At 37.7% G+C, this 14,740-nt stretch overlaps 1 protein-coding gene across 2 annotated transcripts in view; it reads right to left on the bottom strand.

The window, feature by feature from the left end:
* dbn1 (drebrin 1) overlaps positions 1-14,418 on the bottom strand; it is a 71,461-nt gene extending 57,043 nt beyond the window's left edge. For both annotated transcript variants that reach the window (XM_033978332.2, XM_055226691.1), the window contains exon 1: positions 14,235-14,418. In XM_033978332.2, coding sequence (XP_033834223.1) covers positions 14,235-14,317 — 83 coding nt within the window. In that variant the 5' untranslated portion in view covers positions 14,318-14,418. The remainder of the gene's footprint in view (positions 1-14,234) is intronic.
* Positions 14,419-14,740: the final 322 nt, after the last annotated feature.

The following is a 14,740-nucleotide window of genomic DNA, read 5'->3' as shown; positions in this document are numbered from 1 at the left end:
ATGATCAAATAACAATGTATTCACATTTGAATGCATGTTGACACATAGACACTTCTAAACACTTTTCATTTGTAGAAGCACTGATTTTTATCTAAACTCTGAGTTCTATCACATTTGGTCTGGTCACGTGACAGGGCGCAGTCACTCCCTCCGAAGCCTGTTTCACGTGTGCTCTCTAGGCAGTGTGAACAGGACACTTGGCTCTACTTCGGAGGAACTGACTCCAGAGGAGAGTTACAAAGTGGTCTATGGAGGAAATGAGAAACACCCTACATCTTTGTACAGTATTGAAGAAGTGCTGATTCTGAATCCCAGGCAAGACTAAAGCAGGGTTAAACCAGAACTAAACCAGGACTAAATCAGGAATAAATCAGGAATAAACAAAGACTAGACCAAGACCAAAGCTCTTTCACACAAACCACAAAAATGAAGGTGGTACAGAGTGAGCTGTGAGCCCTCAGACATGAGTGATGCTGTGGGGGCACTGTCTGGACATGTGAATAATAATAAAGGCACTAACAGCTCCATCAAATACAATGATAAAAATAGAGCCACTTACTGACAGGTTCTAAGAGAAATGAAAGGAGCAGAGCAGGGACTGTTAGACAACTACAATATAAGATTTCATATAAACACCACACAAAGAAAACATGTTATTCTGACATTTCATATTGAACTATAGATCATGATTTTGCATTTTGTTCATTATAAACTGCAGTGTTTTTAATGGAACACTTGTACATTTTAATGTTACCCAGAGTCAGAGGTTTTCAAAGTACTTTTCAAAGTACAGAGAGAAGTGGGTGAGTGTTATAGGTAAAGGTGTATTATGTAACTTTTCTGGTGAAGGGATCAGCCACTTGCCTTCTCATGGAGATTGCTTCCTAGGAATGTTCCACAGTATAGCATTAAACCATCTTGCATGTATTTAATGTCATACTGACCCTCTGATGTCATTACCTGCTTGTCTTCACAGCGATGTATAAATTTAATGTCATACTGACCCTCTGCCAGAAAAGTGTGTACCTTTAAAATCTCATAAAAGTTGAGTGTATAATATGTCTACTGCATAAATGTATCTCTAACATCAGCCTCAATCACATCTATGGCAAAACCGAACGACATGATCTAGGACTGAACCTCAAAACTTTCCATGAGAAGGCAATAGAGTTGTCAAAAGTATTGAAAATCTGAAAAGTGATCTTAAAACTAGTGCGGAAACTACTCATTTGAACAAGTATCGATACTAAAAAAGTCACATTCGTAGGACAAAAATGAACCCTTTCCTGAATAGGATTTTAGTATCGTGACAACACTACAAGGCAAACAGCTACTGCAGTACAGTTACTCCCAAATGAGGTCTACTCATACACCACTGGATCTAATACCTGTTTGTTTCTTTCTTATTATCCCAATGACAACATTTTAGCAATCCATCATAAATGTGCTAAAATGTGCCTGTAATTATTATGGTTGAGGTTCAAGTATTACACTAAAAGGAAATGGACTGTAAAATCCCCTCCAAACATGCTGCTGTTGTTTATTTTTATAGACACACATCTCCAAAACGGTAATTGCAGTATTATCCAAATTAATTCAGATATTCTGCCCCACTGGTTTACCAAATAAATTGTCCAGAATATGATGTACCAGATTTTTGCTGCCTTAAAAAGGTGAAAAACAGAACTAATTAATTTTGCAGTGATCCAAAGTTATTCCTCACTTACCTAATGTATTCAGAGCATCGTAATTATTCAGCATAAGTGCTTTTCACATCTTTCAGAGGCCAAAACCAAATTTACCATTGTGTTAACAAAAACTAGCATGCTAAGTCTGCACTTCCTGATTCTCTGACAATAAAACATTCTATAATTAGATGTGGAGTACACAGCAGACTTATTTTGAGCTCAAGAGCTGCTTATACAATATATCTGAAATGGGGCAAGACACATTTTGCTTAAATACATGGAAAAAAATCAAGTCAGTGTTTTTAGTACTGATGGGTATCGAATTGAAAGTGAATTATTGTCATCGCTTATCACTAGTGTTGTCACGATACTAAAATTTTTAAAACTACTTCTATACTAGGGAATAGACTAATTTTAGTATCGATTAGTACCTAATTTTCAATACTTTTGACAACCCTAGTACACAGTGTACTTATTTTGACCTCAAGAACTCCTTCTACAATACATCTGTACTGGGGAAAGACACATTTTGCTCAAATACATGTCTCTAAAATGACTGTCCTTTTATTGTCTCTGTTGCAGCCTTTGTCTTGGTGATTGTTCTCGCGCTGACTCGTCTTCACAGTTTTAGTCACGGCTCAACGGGAAACGCTCTCAAACAAAACAACGTGTCCGACGCCAAAAGCTCCAAACAAGAGCAGGGATGGCCCAAACACAAATAATGCCATTGTTTTTAGAGAGCAAAGGGGAGGAGTGAGCACAGGCCTGAACGCATAAGATCACACTAAATACAAGCATTGTGCCTTAAATGTGTGAAGTTGAACTACACTATTCATACTCACTAAATATACAGATTGCAGTATTTATCCAGATGAAATATTCTTTTTCCATTGTACTCTTTCATGGTGATTCAAAGCAAATATTTATATACTGTACATTTCTTTTCTTGTAGATTGTGCATCATCTGCATCTCCATGGTAATGTTATTGCTTTGTCTTGAATGTTCAGTATGGCAATTATTATTAGTATGGCATTAAACAAAAACAGAGTTAAAGAGTCCACTTTAACCTTAACCTCTGCATTCACACATAGCCTATCCTTTCTGAACTTTCTATCAATTTATGAAGCCGCTCCTTCAGACCCTGTACCCAATTTGAGCAAAATTCTGTACAGGTAATAAGTCCGCTGTGTACTGTTTGTGCCTAATTAGAAAGCATTTTACTGTCAGATAGACAGGAAATGTGCATTAGCTTGCTAGTTGCAATCCTCTACTGTGAAAAGTTTATAAACTCACCGTGGTGGATAATTAGGATGCTTTGAACGCGCAAACCTTTTAAAATGAAATTGTTCTGTTTTTCACATTTTAAGACACTACAAATCAGGTAAAGCACCGTAAGCATAACTGAATGAAACAAAAGTTAAAAAATGTGTTTTTTACAGTGTATATAAAAGATGACACTGGTTCTTCTGACAACTAAAGGTGAAATATGAGCCCTTTGAGCATTTGAAATAAAATAACCACATTCAACAAACCACATTCTCCAGACTGTGGATCTGGAGATGTGTTTTTTGCTTTGACAGTCAGACCAAGGCTTTGTCCCTCAGCCATGAGGGGGGTTAACTGGGGATTCTTCAGACGTGAGGAGATCCACTGGGAATATGACTTCAATATGGAAAAACAGATTGGAATGTCAACCTGTTCAAACAAACAGTATAGTAGCATTTTTAGCATTAATGTGAAGGTAAAACTCCACTCTGGTCTGTGAAACTTGTGAAAAGTGCTTATAAACTCATTATGATGAATAATTAGGATGCTAGAAATGTGTTAAGATGGTGAGGAATGAATGAGAAAAGATTTTAAAATTAGTTTTTCATATTTTGAAGACGGTAAAAATCAAGCACAGTGCCTTTAAAGTTGGGGTAGGCTATGTGATTTTCAAACTGAATGGAGGAAGTAAGTATTTATATCCGGCTCGCTCTTTCCTAGCTCTCACAAACCCTTCGGCACATTGCTAGTATTCACGTGCATTCATTTTCTGGTACGTGCTTATGTGGACCGCTCTCATGACCTCTAAACCTGCTCTTGTGTACTTCTGCTTTGACCTTGCATGTTTTAGAACTTAAAATTTGGTGTTAGCGCGTCATCTATTGGCAGCAGTGGGGGAAAAAAAACAAAAGGTATGCTAATGTAAGCGCGCAGTTGTAATGAACGCAATGGAATGCCAGGAATGCTTAGAATGAGTCTAGTGATGATTTATGGAAACCTCTAGATTTCTACCTTTGGCGTCACAGTCTGAGTCAGGTTAGTGTTTTCTGAATACACAGGTAGAGGAGCTTGTGGACAAGATTCACAAAACAAGCGTGAATGAAGTTTATTACAACTCCAGGTATATTCTTGAAGAGGAAACAATAATATAACATAGTTCAAAGCTAAAAAAAAAACCCTCAATTTTTGCATAATACATGTCCTTTAAGATATGATTAAAATGGCCGCCATGATGGTATCAGACCTGGAGAAGCAGCTGTGTTGGTTTATCTTTTGATTTACAGGAGACATATTTCATAACTTTTGTTTCAGTAACATTTGTTCTCAAGTTGCACACATCTGGACTCACAGCTGCACAGCCAAAGCTCTTGATTCACTCTATTGTTATTTTTGTATCCTAGCAACTATGAACCATGACCAGGTACATTTTTGTGGCAAATTATGTAATTATTTATTTTTTTTGTCCAGGTATAATAAAGACAAAAAAATAATAAAATCTGGTTCACCATACTATATTTTTTTGTTTAATTTATCTATTTATCAATATAATTTTTACCTGGTATTTTAATAGAACTATAGAAGTAACACAAATGTTCAAATAATTTAATAACGTCAACACAAAGAGACCTTCTTGTTGTAACGCAGGATGGAGTTTGCATGTTCTTCCTGTGTCTTTGGTACTCCTGTTTTGCAGAAACATGCAGAAAGCTAGCTCTAGGCACTCCTGACCAGAATGATAAAAACGTTGGACAATTGTTTGATAAAGCTCCAAAAGCCGGATTTGAAAGCAGAGGTCCAGTCTAGACAGAGCATTGTTCCTCCACAGAGTAAACTGTCCTGCACTGATAACAGCGACTGTTTACTGTGGACCGAGCTACAACTACTGCAGTGAGGGGACAAACAAAATAAATACAGTTAAGCAGATAATTTTAAATGGTTACGTAAACCGATGTTACTTTAAAACTGATGTGCCAAACAAATCATGGTACATTTGTGATGTGTACAATGTGTCACTGTTTGTCAGGGCTTGATTGTGGCAAAATTTTAAATAAAACATACCCAAATCAGGTCTGAACCAGGCTTGAACCGGGTCTAATCAGGACTAAACCAGGTCTTAGCCCGGTCTGAACAAGGTCTGAATGAGCTCTAAACCAAGACTAAACCAGTGCTACACCACAACTAAACCATGTCTAATCCAGATCTAAACCAGGACTAAACGAGATCTAATTCAAGTCAAAACAAGGTCTAGACATGACTAAACCAGGTCTAAACCAGATTCAAACCAGGTCCAAACAAAGATCCAAACCAGGTCCAAACCTACAGCAGCTCCTGATGTACTGAAAAGGCAGTAAAAGGCTCGCTCTCCTCTCATCTGTCCTCTACTGAAGAGTCTATAAGAGCCTCTCAGACCATGTATGTCTCCACACTCAATAACACATACTCGGGCTGTAAGTGTTTAACCAGAGGAGAAACTGGAGACTTGAGACATAATTGGTAGGTTCTAACTACAACTAGCACTTGTTGTTTTGGAGATATACAAAAATCAAAACAAATACAAAAACTTAACAAAAAGCTGCAAATATATTTCATGTTAAAAATCACATTCTATCGTCCAAAGAAAGTCTATTGTAAGTGTTTTTTACTATCATCGTGGTATTGGAATTGGTATCAAGTACTGAGTATACTCCTGTGAATGTGAAGATACTCATTGGAGTATTTGGTTTCAGTACTAGTTTTATTATTGATTAGTATTGGACTTTCTATACTTTCGACCCTAACCCTATTTGATATACTTCCATTCTTACTGTGAGCAGGGTCACTTCTCCAGAGATCTGACCTGTACCTTGACTTAAAGTCACCTGAGTGTCTCCATGAAGATACGTTTAATGCTATAAAGTGGAACACACCTACCACCAGAAAAGTTATACAGTGTAGACAAAAGGAATACTTTAAAATTAAATGTAAATCTTGGCATTTATACAAGTACACGCTGCTCTTACTTTTTGATTGCTCGTCAGTTTTTCACCTCGTACATTTGGGTTTGTGTGAAAAATGTCTATAAATAAAATTGTGCGAATGTCATTTTTACAGAAGTTGGAGGGTTAGGAGCTGAATCAGAACACAAAGTGCAGTTTGACTCAGAGGCTTCACTACCGCCCACTACTGCAATACTACTTCAGAGTACACAGGGCAAAGTACTTTGACTACACCACCCACAACTACTACTGCAGAGTATATTCCAGCTTTTAAGGATCAAGACTCAACCAGGACTTAACGAAGACCAAACCATGACTAAGCCAGGACTAATTGGTCTGTTACTGTACTAGGCAAAATTAGGGCTAAGCCAGGACTAAACTGGGGAAGAAATCGTGACAAATCCATCTATCATTACTCAATTTTAGGTGTTTTTATTGCTCTTACTGTGAGAGGGGTCGCCTGGTGTTATCGCCTAATGAAATATTGCATAATGGAAAAAATCTGCTCTGGTCTGAGAATGTTGTGCAAAGGGTTATTACCTCATTGTGGTGAATAATTGTGATGCTCAGAATACACAAAGTAAGTGAGGAATAACTTTGGACCACTGCACACCATATAAAATGAGCCAATACTGGATTTCACTTGATAATAAAGTGATAAAAATCAGGTACGGCAACTTTAAAGTTAATCTGACAATGTACAAGCAATATTTTATTTATAATGAGGAATAAAAAATATATGCACACTATCTGATTGATGAAAGTAGCTGTCTCGATTGGGCATTTATATATGTGCATTAGAACATTCCACATAGAGTTATTATAGACCTACATAAACATGCTCTTCACAGACACTGAACTGAAATGTAATGATTAAAAGATAACACAGTGTGACGGAGCCGGAGGACAGGACCCGCGGAGGTTTGTCTTGGCTCCCAGTCAAATGAAATCCTGATAAATTAATGAGACTCACTGACTAATTAACAAATACATGAATATGACATGTCCTTGAATGAATACATGGGGAAATAGTCTAGTCTGAGCTTCGTTCGTTCGTTTTTTATTGTAACAGAACTAGTTAAAGGCCCTGTACCCTATTTTTTCCATGATTTTGTCTTGCCCCTGTACAGATATATTGTAAAAGCAGCTTGAGGTCAGAATAACTCTGCTGTGTACTGTCTGCATCTAATGATAATCAGGAAGTGTGCAATTAGCATGCTAGTGGTTGTTGGTCTCTGAAAGTTGTAAAAAGTGTAAAAACTCTGCGATGAATAACTAGACTTGCAATGAATAACTAGAATGCTCAGATTGCATAAGGTAAGGGAGGAATAACATTCAACCACTGCAAACTGTTTAAAATGGACTAGTTATATTTTTCAAGTTTTAAGACACTAAAAATCATGCATAGTGTCTTTAAACTTTGTTTTAGTCCACATTTAGTCCTGGTTCACTTTAGTTTCACTTTACTTCAGACATGGTTTAGTCCTGGTCCAGATCTGGTTTAGTCCAAGTTCAGTCCAAACCCCTGCAATAGTCTTTGCGGTATAGTACAAATCTCATATTTCTAATAATGACAGTGACCATGAAGCTTCTCCATATCAAAGACGGAGGTGAGAGAGTGGCTTCTGATTGGCTGGGATGCAGTCATGTGACCCCGGCCCCTCCAGCTTTTTGGGGAACCTCTACACACATTAGACACAGGGTGTAGATTGGATTTCACCTAAAAGGACCAACTACAGCTCAACAATCACAAAGGAATGAGGAGGAAGACTGACGATGCTACCAGTCTATTCACTTTGGCTTTGAATTTTATGTAGTTTTGGTAATATAGTTTAGAGAACACATAATAATGGCTAATTCATAGTAAAAGTAAAAGTTAGTATTAATACAGTATTTGCCGGTAGATGATGCGCTATTTTGAAGCTGGGGACCCCTTAACGGTATGAAAATATCCCAAGGCCCCCTATCATCCCCCACAATTGCATCGCAATAACATTCAGATGTTCAGACCATGTTTATAATATAATCTAATTTGGATGGGATTGGATTTTTCATAGTCCCTGTTGTATTGGTGTGATTGTTGCCATCAAAACTTTGTGTGTAAATACATAAATTGCTGTATTTAAGTCATGATCAGTTGTTATCACAGTTTTTGGGGAACCACCAGCACATGGCCCAGGGACCACTGCTCTAGAGTATAGCTACTAATGCTAATAATAAGGCTAATAATAAACACTAATTTTGCTTCATTAGTTTTTGGGGTTGCAGTTTTAGTAGATATTTTGTAAAAACACGGTTCTTAGGGTCAAAATGAGAACACTGTGTGCTGTCTGCATCAATGTCCGAGAATCAGTGCACAGTTAGCATGCTATTTGTTGTTAGCATTACCGTGAGTGAAGTGGTGAAAAGTGTTTATATACACCTTGCTGTGAATAATTAAGAAGGTAGGAAGATGTCAGCAAAGTGAGGACCATTGCAAAAAGTTTAAAATTAAACTAGTTCTGTTTTTCACAGTTTTAAGGCCGTAAAAATCAGGTACAGCGTCTTTTATAAGTGTAAATGCTAACTAATAGTTGAATAATCATTAACTAGCATACCAATCACCACGGTTTAATACGCTACTGTGGGGCATTCCAGGAAAAATAACATCTCCATGGAGACAAGCAGATGGCGTACCCACAAGAAATGTTACGCAGTGCCCATTTAACACGTCCAGAAGAATTGGCAAATATACAAGAATCACATGTACTTCAGAACATTTGTACAGATCTAAACTACAGGGTTAGATGTTTTTTTATGGAGAATAAGACATTTTGTTGTTTGTGGAGAAAATTATGAAACTTCACATTTGCAGCCTTTGTGATTTGCCAATTACATCCATTCCAATCGCAATTTCAATTTGATTTTAAGTAATCTTGTGATCCTATTGTCGCTCATGTTGATGTAAAATTAATTGCAATCAAACTGAAATTGCTATTTGAATGGACAAAATTTAAAAATAGCAGGGTTTGCAAATTGCTAAGTATTATAGATTCCTCTCTAAACAACTAAATATCCTGTCGTGTTCTGTGTAAAAAAATACTAACCCTGTAGTTCAGATATGTACAAATATGTTCAGAATTTTTTTTTTTTGTCAGTTCTTAAAAAGAATCCTATTATCAAAACATTCCAATCTAATCGCAATCCCAGTGCTCATAAAAATCACAATTAGATATTTTTCCCAAATCTTTCAGATCTAATGAGAGCAGATGAGGTCATGTTAGCTGGGGCATTAGTGGGGCACTGGGAGGTATTAAGGGGCATTAGTGAGTGTGACTGGGTAATGGGGGGGTCTTCAGTGTCTGGGGACAGAGCTGTTGGTCTTTGTTCAAAACTCATCGAGCGGAAAAAACAGGACAAACCCAAAGGATGCGTCACTCCCATTCAGCAGACACGCCCAATATGGTGACCTGAACCAGGACCGGACTGGACTGAACCTGGACTAACTCAGGACTAAATCACAACTAAACCAAAACTAAAAATCACAGAACAAGGGACACAACCTGTAGATTTGAACTTCGTTATCCCAGGACTGAAACAGGGCCGAGACTGAACTAAACGGCTCTTCTATTATTCATTCACTCCACACTGGATTGTGGTAAGCTAGTTCTGTAGCCACAACTACCATGACCTAACCTGGTTCACACCAGATTGATATATGTAGCTCTCTGAATTGAGTTCTACACATTTATCAATCTGGAATAGCTCTCGCTGAAAGAGATCAGGAAAAGGCAGAATGCCATGGCCAATATTTAAATCTGATTGGTCAAAGCGTCAAAACAGTGCAACAAGTTGAAAAATTAAAGTTTTCTTACATCCAGTTGAGAAAATAGTCACAAATATTGGCTGAAGTACGTCAGTTGGCCTCACCATGTTTCTTTTGGTTCTCTTGGGCACTTCGACTTTGACTTCTGCACAAAGCTCAGTGCTGCTCTATGTTTAGTCCACTCACTGCTGGGCGAATTTGAACCTTACGGTGGGAGTATGTCAACATGGATTCTTTATCGTCTTACAAATATTGTGAGAATTATGATTTCCTAGACCTAAGATCAAGATTTTGATTTCATGATTCGTGCAGTCAGTATCACTCTACTGTGATTGGTTAAAAGCACCTGTCACTCACTTAAAGCATACCCTTATTAGGTTGTGTGTTTGTTTAACAGTAATCTGGATCCTCAAACTTACTGTTTATATCTATGTGATTTCTTTTGACAGTGTCTGTGAAAAGAATTTCCCATTTGGGACAATAAAGGTCTATCCATAGAAAGGTCATCAAGATGAATTAAACTGAAATAAACTGAATCACAATATGACAATATCACAATTAAATTTAATCAAATTACCCATCCCTCGTGAACGCTGTCACCACTCAGTTTGGTCAGGGCTGAACCCTGTTTTAGTTCTGGTTCAGTCCATAGTTGTGCCTCAGTCTTAGTCTTTTCTTCAGGTATAGTCCTTGATCAGTCCAGGTCTAGTCTTGATTCAGTCCTGCTTCACTTCTGTCTTAGACATGTCCAATTCCATTTAACTCCAATCCCACTTTAGTCCTGGTTCAGTCACATTTAGGGTTGGGTACCATTTGATTTTTGGCTGGTTCCTACTTGGAATCATGTTTTGGTGCCCAGCCCTAGTCCTGATTAAGTCCTGCATCAGCCATGCTTCAGTTCTGCTTTAGTCCTGTTTAAGCCCTGTTTCAGTCCTGGTTTAGTCCTGTTTAAGCCCTGTTTCAGTCCTGGTTTAGTCCTGGTTCTGTTGTTGTAAACGCCGCTGTATTCTGACAACCCGTTCCTCTGAGAGCGTTGAATGGAAAATGGTTGTTTCCGCTGAGTGTGAAGCTGTAGATCCCTGTGGATGTCATCACACAACTGTTTACAACCATCTACAGGAGGAGGACCACAGGAGTTGGAGCAAGGACCAGGAGAATAGACACTTCATTATGGTGCAAGTCGCAATTAGCAAATCGCAAAGGGTGCAATTATTTAAGCAATATTATCCTCTGCAGAGAATTAAATATATCCGGTCTCTATTTTACACCTATATAAATGTGTTCTGCAATGCATGGGGTTCATGTATTAGTTTTGCTGTTCAGATATCAAGTCTAATACTCCAAAGAGGGTACTACACCTCTTTGACACAGAACATATTTAGATCACCACATTACCTTTTATTGTTTTGAAAATGCTAAATTTGCCGAAAACATTTTAAAAAGTTGAATACGTTTGTTTCATTTTTGACACTCTGAGATCACAAGATTACTCAAACATGTTTGTATTACATTTAAAACCACTTCAGGCACTTTGATGAGCGATCAATATTATAACATGGTAGGAGCTTTCTATCATGCTAAGAAAGTCGATTTGCATAATACCTTTGAAATTGCATAGGTTAGGTTTGTTTAAAAAAATGTCTACCCAGATACTAATTTATTCTAAAATTAGCACTAACAAAATTTAATACTCATTTGACGTATTAATACTGAAAACTATAATTGCATCATCCCTGAATCATTTTAGAATGATCTGAATCTATATCAAGACTAGTATAAGAACACATTATAATACTGAAAACAGGAGTGGGCAAAATACCAAAAAATTCATATTATGACTTTTTTGGAGCCAGATCACGATTTAGATTTTTTTTCACGAATCATGCAGTTTCTGTTGATAGTTACATTACATTGTCTGAATAAAGAGGATGTGTATAATGATTGTGGTATCAAAATCAATACTGAGAATCAACTATTTTCCTAGAATGCTTTCTTTGGAATCAAGATTGAGTATAAAATTTTGCGACAGCACTTATTATACACAATATATGAGTCAGTATTTGTCGAGAGGTGAGAGTCTACAATCCTCAGTTGATTAACCAAGCAAAGCTAATATGCTAAAGCAAAAGACGTCTGTGTAATCCCTCTGTCATCCAGGTCTGTCCCATAGTAAAAGCCAAAGTTAAATCTGTCAACTGGATGAAAAGTTGTAGAAGTGAAGACGGTTCACTGCTCATCCAAGTCGCGTCTTCAGTCCTACGTTTTGTCCAGTTGAGAGATTTTGTTTTTACTATAAGATTACTAATTTGATTGATAAAACAGATTCATGTACAACTTTTATTCACTGTGCAGAAATTTGACTTGAATCATATTTCTGATTCTTTATGGAACTGAACCGGGAAACCTCTTGCTTTGGGGCAAAAGAGCCACCATCAGGCCATTAATCTTGTTTAGGGATATCACAGTTACATGACCAAAAAACAGTGGAATATATAACTAACTTTCATGAATACTTTCTGAATTATATAGTAAAGTTAATGTGACATAAACTGACACAATAAAATACTTTACATTAGATACAATTGGAATGATCCATTTTTTTCATCTAAAATGTTGTAACCAGAATAATCACAAAGTAAACAGATATTCTTGACTCCCTTCCTCTTGTTACAGATATTTGCTCAGTATTGCAGTTACACAGTGATGTCATAGTTGATACGGAGTTCTCTACCACGTCGCTGAAGGTCGTCGAGTTGCTGTTTAACTAATGTGCTCTCATCCAAACACGACTTTTGCCTCTTTGACCCGATTCCAGTATAAACTCAAACTTAAAACTCAAAAACAAAAAACACTTCTGCTTTCACTTCTTCACGAAACATGAACTGACTGAAAACATTACAAGAAGTTTATTTAAGAAGACTCATGCGTGAGTAGTCTTCCATGGAAGATGAAGTACTAAATTTTAGTTAAGTAAAAGTACAGATACAGAGGCAAAAAGTTACTAAAGTAAAAGTATCACGTGAAAAAATCTACTTACGTAAAAGTATTAAAGTACCTATTTAAAATTTTACTTATAGAGTAAAAAGTAAAAATACTGCTCTGTTAGCTTTGTACTGCCTTTATTTCTTAAACTGTAATACACGCAAGATTCAGCAGCGTTGCGTAGCCAATTTGGCACAATTTTTTTTTTAATTCCACTCCTCGCTACCATGAACAGTACAGTACATTGGCCATCAGCAGAGTCCAGCTGAGCGGCACTTTGTTGTAATGACATTTACAGCGATGTAGGCCTAATGTAAAGGGCCAGACGGAAATCAATGACTTGTTTCTTTTATCTTTTAGTCTTTTTAGATCAATATTACGATGTGTCATAGATTATAAGTATAAACTAAACCAGGATTTCACCAGCAGACTCCTACCATAGTGTGTAGTAAGTGCATTCTCTTTCCGTGTACTATGGTCGTCAGTAGTATCGGCTCAGAAAATCAGATAGGCCTACTTATCTATACTAAAACAATAGATTAGAAACTGTTTTAAAGTACTGATAATTATTTTTTAAAATGCATAAACAGGAAAAAATTTGACCTATCTTTGCGTTGAAATGATCATTGCGGTGTCAAAATCTGTATTTCAATAGTGTATTCCTACTATTGAAATACAGATTTTCAATAGTATCAAAATTATAGGTGTACAGAGCTACCTCTTAGGGTATATTATTGTGAAATTGCAATTTTGCACCATATCAATTCAGATATAGTCTAGTCACTGGCTGTTATGATCTAGAGGTCTTCAAAACTCTTCAAAACTCAAATTTATATTGCTTTTTAAAGGTTAAATCACAGGACCATGCTTGAAAAAAAAATTGAAAAAAATTAGACTTTATCAATAATGTATAATAAACTACACTCAAGGAAACGCAAATCTCAACGCTGTACACTTCTCCTCCCATCCAAAAAAAAGTGCTTTCTGCTCACTGCGCCCCCTGTAGGTGATACCCGGACTACACCACTGAACCCCAAACTCCGTAGAGTCCATTTTAGCTGCTCCTGCTGCTGCTCCGGCCTCGCCTCTCTCCCTTTAAACCGCTTTGGGCCCCCCTCTCTCCCTTTTCCTTTGCGCTTTTTCCCCCGACAACATCTGACAACATCCGAAATCTAAAACCCTCGCGTTTCCCCCACAAACATGCGCAAATCATTCCCATCTGAGAAAACCCGGACTGCTTAACAAGTAGCACCGTTAACCCAAAATGTGCACGAGCGTTACAACGTGCCAACGGCTCACGTAAACCGTTACCCCCCCAAAAAATCAACTAGTAGCACAAAACGCGCAATGAATATGGTGTTAATCAACAGTAGCGACAGATGCGTAAAAACTGCGCAAAGTCCGTGCGTAATAAGGGACAGGTTTGGACCACGGTGATGCTGCTGTGACTGTCCCCTCGCTGCCCCCTTCGCATCCTCCGTACACGGACAGAAAGCTCCAAGAGGACGCGCACTTACCAGTCGGTGTTGGAGCCCTCGTCGATCACGTCCTGGTACGCGGTGAGCAGCGCCAGGCGGTTTTTGCTCAGGTTGACGGCCATAGCTCCAGCGAGAATCCGGCAGTAGGTATCCGAGCGGAGTGCGACCCAGGCTGGCACCGGGACGGACGAACGGGGAGGGAGGCAGGTCCAGGAGCGGAGCAAGGAGGGAGGGAGGAGGAGAGAGGAGGAGAGGAGAGGAGGGAGGGGGCAGAGGAGACAAAGAGACGGGAGAGACGCGCAGGGTCCTAGCGCCGAAGAGCACAGGTTTAAAGTGGGAATCAGTGCAGAGGTGTTCAATAGAGGAGACATAATTAAACAAATAAAAATAACAAAATAAAAAAATAAAATAAAGCAAAATAAAAATAAATAAATAATAAATAAAATAAAAAATAAATAAAATACAATAAAAATAATAAAAAATAAAATAAATAACAACACAAAATAAAAATAAAATAAAATAAAAAATACATAAATGTCCATCAA

The sequence above is a fragment of the Periophthalmus magnuspinnatus genome, chromosome 14, assembly GCF_009829125.3.
Source record: "Periophthalmus magnuspinnatus isolate fPerMag1 chromosome 14, fPerMag1.2.pri, whole genome shotgun sequence".
In the NCBI taxonomy this organism is placed as follows: domain Eukaryota; kingdom Metazoa; phylum Chordata; class Actinopteri; order Gobiiformes; family Gobiidae; genus Periophthalmus; species Periophthalmus magnuspinnatus.
Note: the sequence above shows the minus strand (reverse complement) of the source record. Positions and strands in the feature narration are given on the sequence as shown.